This window comes from Phoenix dactylifera, chromosome 3, assembly GCF_051530095.1.
Source record: "Phoenix dactylifera cultivar Ajwa chromosome 3, Ajwa_hap1_PhDact_Kaust_v1.1, whole genome shotgun sequence".
NCBI classification, from domain to species: Eukaryota; Viridiplantae; Streptophyta; class Magnoliopsida; order Arecales; family Arecaceae; genus Phoenix; species Phoenix dactylifera.
Window position 1 is genome coordinate 36374174 of NC_143192.1, and position 7138 is coordinate 36381311.

At 42.9% G+C, this 7138-nt stretch overlaps 1 protein-coding gene across 1 annotated transcript; it reads left to right on the forward strand.

Moving 5' to 3' along the window:
• The first annotated feature begins 697 nt into the window (after positions 1-697).
• Positions 698-3195, forward strand: LOC103715458 (protein PSK SIMULATOR 1-like). Its single transcript, XM_008803075.6, has one exon. It carries the CDS (start codon positions 1320-1322, stop codon positions 2982-2984), a length of 1665 nt encoding a protein of 554 aa, XP_008801297.4. The 5' UTR covers positions 698-1319; the 3' UTR covers positions 2985-3195.
• Positions 3196-7138: the final 3943 nt, after the last annotated feature.

The window sequence follows — 7138 nt, forward strand, 5'->3', positions numbered from 1 at the left end:
TTTTTTTTTTGACAAATGAGATTTCAGATTTTCTCAGATGATTATAAGGGTATTTATATATATCTTATTTGATGAATCCAGTTGCTTGCTTTTATCTCGATTTAATGAGGCTTTTCAACTGCAGCTAGTCCAAAAGAACAAGAAAATTTTGAAGTTGTGTCTGGTCTTCACATTCCTTTGGAGTTGTCTCAGCTCAGGCAAATGCTGTCAGGTGCCCGGAGGTAGGGCCATTACTAAAGCAGGGTGTCTCTGTCCCTGAAGTTAATAGATATATCTCTTGTGCTAATGTGGACATTTTTGGTATGTGTAAGTGTGTTTGTGTGGGTCAAGTTGTCGTAAGTTCAGACACAAAATTGTCTCTTTTCTGAAAATACTTATGATTGAAATAGCATATACCAGCATTCTGCTGAAAGATAAAAAATAAAGGGGGAGAAGACCAACTCCAGATACTTGAGAATGCACCATTAAGACTCAACTGAAAATTTTTAAGGAGAAAACATATGGAGATCTATGATTGTCGAGTCATCACTCAATTCACAATGACTGTAGTTTAGGTCCATTGCAAAGTATTTTTTTTCTTTAATTGTAATGTAGAAACTTGGTTGGTGTATGGTCTTCTAATAAGTTGGATTATATCTGAATTTTCATTCCATTTAATCCGACCTGATTGCCACCTTAAATTCATGTCTTCTAATAATGATAATTCAGAGGATTAGGATAAAAAAGTCAAACAATCTGATAGAAGTGGGTGTTTATGACTTCCTGGGAGTCAAAACGAAGCGTCTTTTGGACCGCCATACAGCCCACAGAGACTGGTTATATGTTTTTGGTTTTGGATGAACTGAGAGAATGGTTATAGCGCTCCTCCGCCTTCTCTCAATCCCCTTTCATTTATTACTCGAAGACGGCGTAGATTCGTCCATCAATCGACGAGCCCGAAGCCGGAATTTCTCCTTTCTCAGAGCTTGCATCTGACCTCCGGCAGCATTGAGGAGGTTCGAATCAGTGGAATCGAAAATAGGGAGGAGAAAAGTTTGGATTTTTCTCTATTTTTTGAGGTAGAAATCGCCTGTTTGAGAGTTTCCAGCGGTTGGAATCCTCAACAGGTGTTTCTTTTCTTGGAATTCTCGGTAAAAATTGGATCTTTCTCTTTTTTCGATTGGAAAGGCGTCTGATTTTTTTCTAAAAGAGACAAAAACTCTAATTTGAATTCGAAAAAGGGGCCACCAAGATCTCGAGATCCCTCTGGGAGACCCTAGGAGATAGGAAGGGGGAGGAAAAACATCGACTTGGTTCCGATCTGCTTCGAGATTTCGGCCATGGTGGCGGAGCCTTGGATCCACAAGATGCGGACCGCCTTATCCCTCGAAAACTCCTCCTCCACTTCCGCCGCCGCCTCCAGGGAGAAGAGAGAGGGCTCGAAGCCACTGCAGGACGGCGGTGACACCGTTCGGATCCTCTCCTTCGAGGTCGCCAACGCCATGTCCCGGGCCGTCAACCTCTACCGCTCCCTCTCCGACTCCGAGATTGCGCGACTCTGCTCCCAGACCCTCGCCTCCCCAGCTGTCCGCCTCCTTGTCTCCACCAACGATTCGTACATCCTCGCGCTGGCCCTCGCTGAGAAGCTCGACGACCTCAACCGCGTCGCCGCCGTCGCCTCCCGCCTCGGCCGTCGCTGCTCCCACCACGCCCTCCTCGGCTTCGAGCACGTCTACTCCGACCTCCTCGCCGGCCGGATCGACCCCGCCGGCCTCGGCTTCCTCTCCAAGGACATGGACGGCACTGTCCGCAAGATGGAGCGCTTCGTCTCCTCCACCGCCACCCTCTACATCGAGCTCGAGGTCCTCACCCAGCTGGAGCAGTCGGCCAAGAAGTTCCCCCCAACGCCGGTCCACGACGAGACCCGCCGGGCCGTCGAGCAGAAGATCCAGGGGCAGCGGCACGACGTGCGGCACCTCCGGGACGCCTCCCTCTGGAACCAGACCTACGACAAGGTCGTCCTCCTCCTCGCCCGGGCGGTCTGCACCATCTATTCCCGTATCCGCCATGCGTTCGGTGAGTCTGTTCTCGGCTTGGATTGCCTGGTTTCCGATCAAAGTCGGCAACTTTCCGGCCAGATCATCCCCTCCGGTCACCGCACAATACATTCGGGGCTGCTTCGGTCAGACGCAAGCGATGGCAAGTCCGGGCAGATTCCAAGTCAGATTGGAGCTGAAGCCGATTCCGGCATAAATTTTCGCAGGGAGGGTCTCCGGTTCCGCTGCGGCGCCAGCGCCGGCAGGCTCTTCACGGAGTGCCTCAACTTGGGCGGCTCCGCTTCATGGAAGGACAGCGACGAGCATTTCGACAACGAGAGTTGCCTGAGCCGCGCTGCGACGGGCGCTTCCGTTCCCTTCAGTGGGGAACAGGGGCCGAACAAGAGCGGCAAGATCGGGCGGTCGCGGTTTGGGCCGAAGAGTAGATTGACAGCGCTCGCTCCGCCCTCCACAGTCGGCGGTTCGGCTCTTGCACTGCACTATGCGAATATTATAATCATCATCGAGAAGTTCCTTTGTTATCCACATCTAGTTGGGGAGGAAGCCAGGGATGATCTCTACCAGATGCTGCCCTCAAGCTTGAGGCTGGCTTTGAGAAGGAATCTCAAGTCTTGCGTCAAGAATCTAGCTATATATGATGCGCCTCTTGCGCATGATTGGAAGGAAGCACTCGAGAAAATATTGAGCTGGCTCGCGCCGATGGCTCATAACATGATCCGGTGGCAGACTGAGCGCAACTTCGAGCAGCAGCAGATTGTTTTGAGGACAAACGTTCTGCTGCTGGAAACATTGTATTTTGCCGATAGGGAGAAGACAGAAGCAGCTATATGTGAGCTTCTGGTTGGGTTGAACTATATTTGCCGGTATGAGCAGCAGCAGAATGCCTTGTTGGATTGTAGGAGTAGTTTGGACCCTGATGACTGTATGGAGTGGCATATGCAATACTAAGAAGCTGAGCTTCGCTGATTCTTCTGAAACCTTGAAAAGATTGAAAAAAAAATATGTTGAAATTACTTCCTCATGGATGAGGTATAGAGTTTGGAATTGTTGTTTTTTTTTAGAAAAAAGGTATGGGTTTTTCTTGACTTATAATGTACATAATTCCTTCTGTTCAAAAATCCATGATAATTAGCAATGCAGAAATTTCAGGGTTTCCTTCCATCTGATTTTTTATGACAAGATTACCTGTTTCTGTATGTTATTATGAACGCTTATATCAAAATTTCTATTACATCCTCGAGAGGTATGCAAATAACTTCTGTATAGCCATTTGGGGATCATTCGTGTACGTTCTAAATAAAAAGCACTCCTCAACTATTCATCAAATATTCTTGTTAAAAAGATTTCTTATTGGATTCTACTATATCTTTGCATTGGAATTTGTATATCTTTTTACTCTTCATATTGTTGATTTGGCCATTGCCAAACCTCAAGGAGAGCGCTTGCACATTATAGTTCATCCATGCTACGAAGTGTGCATGAAGCACATTTTACTGTAACCTGATACTTATTTGCTTTGTGCCTGTAGTTCACAATTTGCTCTCTCTGTTAATCTCTCTTTAGTCTGCTACGAGAATAACTTTTTGTTCGGTTGAGTTTTTGCTTGCAGCCACCATGATCTTGGTAGTTGCATTGCTTTGTTTCAAGTAGTCATCTCGTCCTAATTACTTAAGCGATATAAGGGGTGGTATAGATTTCAGAGTCAGTTGACTGTCTTTCAGTGCGGCTTCCCAAATGTCGAATATAATGGCATTGAAGGACTGTGAGAGGTTCAAGCAAAATCTGGCCCTTTTTTAACTTCTTTCAGCTGCACTGCTGCTAGTCCGCTGCTCTCTTTATGCCTATTGAATTGCTAAAATGCCTGCATCAAGGTGGGATGGGAAGAAAATGGTTGGAAGCCACAGTCCCAGAGACTGGCGGTAGCATCATCTTCACGTTTCAAGTACTTCATCACTGAACTCTAGTTCTGATGGTCCCTCCTCTATACTTACAAGTATTTGTAAATTGTTGTTTATGCGTTAGCTCTGATGTTCAGCATGACATAGCTCTCCAGTATAATGGCATTTTCTGAACTTTGACATTTGTCTTTTTCTTGCTGCACTATTTTGTAATTTTGTGTACCATAATCCTTGTTTTATATCTGACTTGAAGCTTTCTTTGTGGCATTCAGAAATCTTTTATTTCCCAGTGGCGGCATTAGTTCTCCTGAACTACAATCAATTACTAACATCCTTAGAGCTCGTTGTGAAAGAAATCTGAAGAAATACAATAAGCAAGGCAAATTGATTCCGGGTTGTTAGTTTGATTGTGACTTTACCTTTTATCCTCGGCCATGCTTCATTTCATGGTTGGTCATGGCAATGGGGCTCATATACACTCTTCTGGACATGAGAGCAATTTTTGTTTGTTTTTTTTAAGAAAGGCCATCAAAGGCAGTCAGGTATTGGAATCAATTATCCCAAATGAATTGTCATATGTCTTGGTGAAAAAACAAAACCACCTTTCTACCAAAATTTTAAAAAAAAAGGGAAAACAAAAGCAAAAGCATCTTTACTTCTTTAATTGAAACTACTGTATCATTACTTGCTTCCTTGTACTGTATTGACACTATGCCGTCCTTTCTTGCTAATTAGGGGCTGCCTCCATCAATCTTGTTCCAAGGCTTCCATGACATAAGTCTTTTCATCCTTTTTTACTGATTGTTGTCTTCTTTCTTGCTGGACCGCATTACATTTTTTTTAAGCTCTATGCTCTTGTATTCGGAATTTATTCTTTTCCGGATATTCAGATTCAAAAATGCTGGTCGATTGTTTCCCATAATTTTATTTTTCCTTTTGTATCGCTGTCATAGCAAGGGTAGGTTGTCATAAAAACTCATCCGCGTGGATAGATCTTCACGTAATCCTCCATTGCATATGTGTGATCCATCTAAATCCAGGGTACTCAAGTCCATCATTGTTTGGGTATACAGTTTATCTGTGGCCTCCTTCTATACCCACTAGATTTTTGTGCCGTATATTTTGTTTTCATTCAACTGATATGTAGATCTTTATCTCTGAGAGCTTTCCCTGAGCTTTATTTAGCATTTAACCATTGCCCTCTTTTGGACTGGGACTGTAATATCTGTGAAAAAAACATTGGTGTCTAAATATTATAATTAATTTACTATAGAGCCTGTTTAAAGAAGATAGCACATACACTTATTTACTGTACTGCCAGAGATTACACCACCTGGTACTTACCTTACATACCTGTCAGAACTCGTGCGTTATTCTTTGCATGGCTGATAGGCTTGGAATTGAATCTTCAACCAAGAAAGTTCACGACTTATTATTATTATTATTAATGTAAAAAGAGGCACAAAAGGCCGCCTAATTTTTATTAAAGATTAATCATATTTACAACAGAGATGAAGAGTAGAAATGAATTATATTATCAAGGAAGAGTAGAAATAGATAAAAAAAATGAAGCTAAATGGCTCCAAACTAAGATCTGATAATTAGAACAGGAAATCTTGATGCTCATAAGAAGAAGCAGTGGAGAAAAAGAATCTCATCTAGACTAACAAAAAAGAACATTCATTACTTAAAAGTTTCAAACAATTTCTCAAAGATTTTCAAGCCAACACTTTTCTGCTATAATAACCTCTTTTGAACATAAAGAGCTCTGTTTTACTGATTTCATAAGACTAAGCTGGTGTACCCCTTCTCATATTCGAATAAGACTTTCAAGCAATGTCGCATGCGAAGATTAGACTTCAATCCAAGCATTCCAGCTACGAGTTTGGATCCTATGTGGTGCTCTGTTTTGCACTAGAGTAGGCTGTATGTGAGCATTGAGGTGCCAAACACAGTAGGTTGCAGGGATAAGCACCAGCGGTTCATCTCCTAAGATGGGTGATATGGCAGCTATAGAGGCACATACAGCCCAGGCTGCAGTGAAAAATAGGCACCATTGAGGATTCTGGCTCTCCAGCCGCATATTTTTGCTGTCTTAGATCAACGAAGTCTGAGTATTTACTTGCTCGTTTGACTTACTGGTCGATTGAATGGTAACAGTCTGAGCATTTACTTGTTGGACTTACGGAGTTAGACGTACTGATTGCGACCTCTCAGAAAGGGACCAAGCATTCATACGTAACCATCCTTTTTTTTTTTTTTGAACTCTCTCACGAGACATCGGACATACATTTTACTGAGGTTTTATGTCAGGAATCCAACTTTCGCTGTGTGTGGAAGCTGGAAATTGTGGTTGAAACCTTTAAGAGGTGAATCAATGTGGGATATAGATGGTTTTTATGAGGAGGTAGGTGAGGGGGTAAGGTGGCTTTCTCATGTGATAGCTTTTGATGCCGGAGTAAATGGCACATTGAAATCTCTTCTGTCCCACCGTGTCCAGTTTCTGCCGTGCACGGTTGCAGGATGCTGCTGCGTTCTTCGGCCGATGTCCAAACTTATACATTCTGGAACCTCATCGTCTATATTTTGCCAACCGGGCGTGTATGCTGCATCACAAATTAAAGAAACTGCACCTTGTTAGGATATTAATGAGCCTTTTTGTCTCAGAGATTAGCCTATTAACCGCTAAAGTACTCTACTGTTTAGATGCTGAAGAAGTGTAAGGACCAATGCAGATGTATGTTTAGTTTCACATTAGTTATTTACTAGATAAATCTTGAATATTTATATAGAATCAAAAAACTCAAAATAATATTTTCTAACTAGCTATTTTGGGTTATTATAAATGGTATCAAAGCGGATTGATGACTAAGTTTAGAATATTTGGCAGTATGCAGTACGGGAATATGTAAATGCTTAATTTTTCCATATATTTGGGATAACATTAACAGATAAGCTAAGGTTCGTATGAATGCGGAGAAGGAAGCACTAAGGTCCACATCTCTGAGACCATTGCATGTTTGGTTGAAGAGTGTGTTGTAGAGGCACTCTTTGCATGGTGCTTGAGAACTGGTGACTTTTGTGTCCCCCCTCTTTTTGGCTCACACATGCCTTTGTCATCGAATATGTCGGTCAAGCTTTTGTAGCAATGATTGGTGTTTAGAAATTATTACGAGGTTTCCCTTTGGAAGGATTTCATGATCC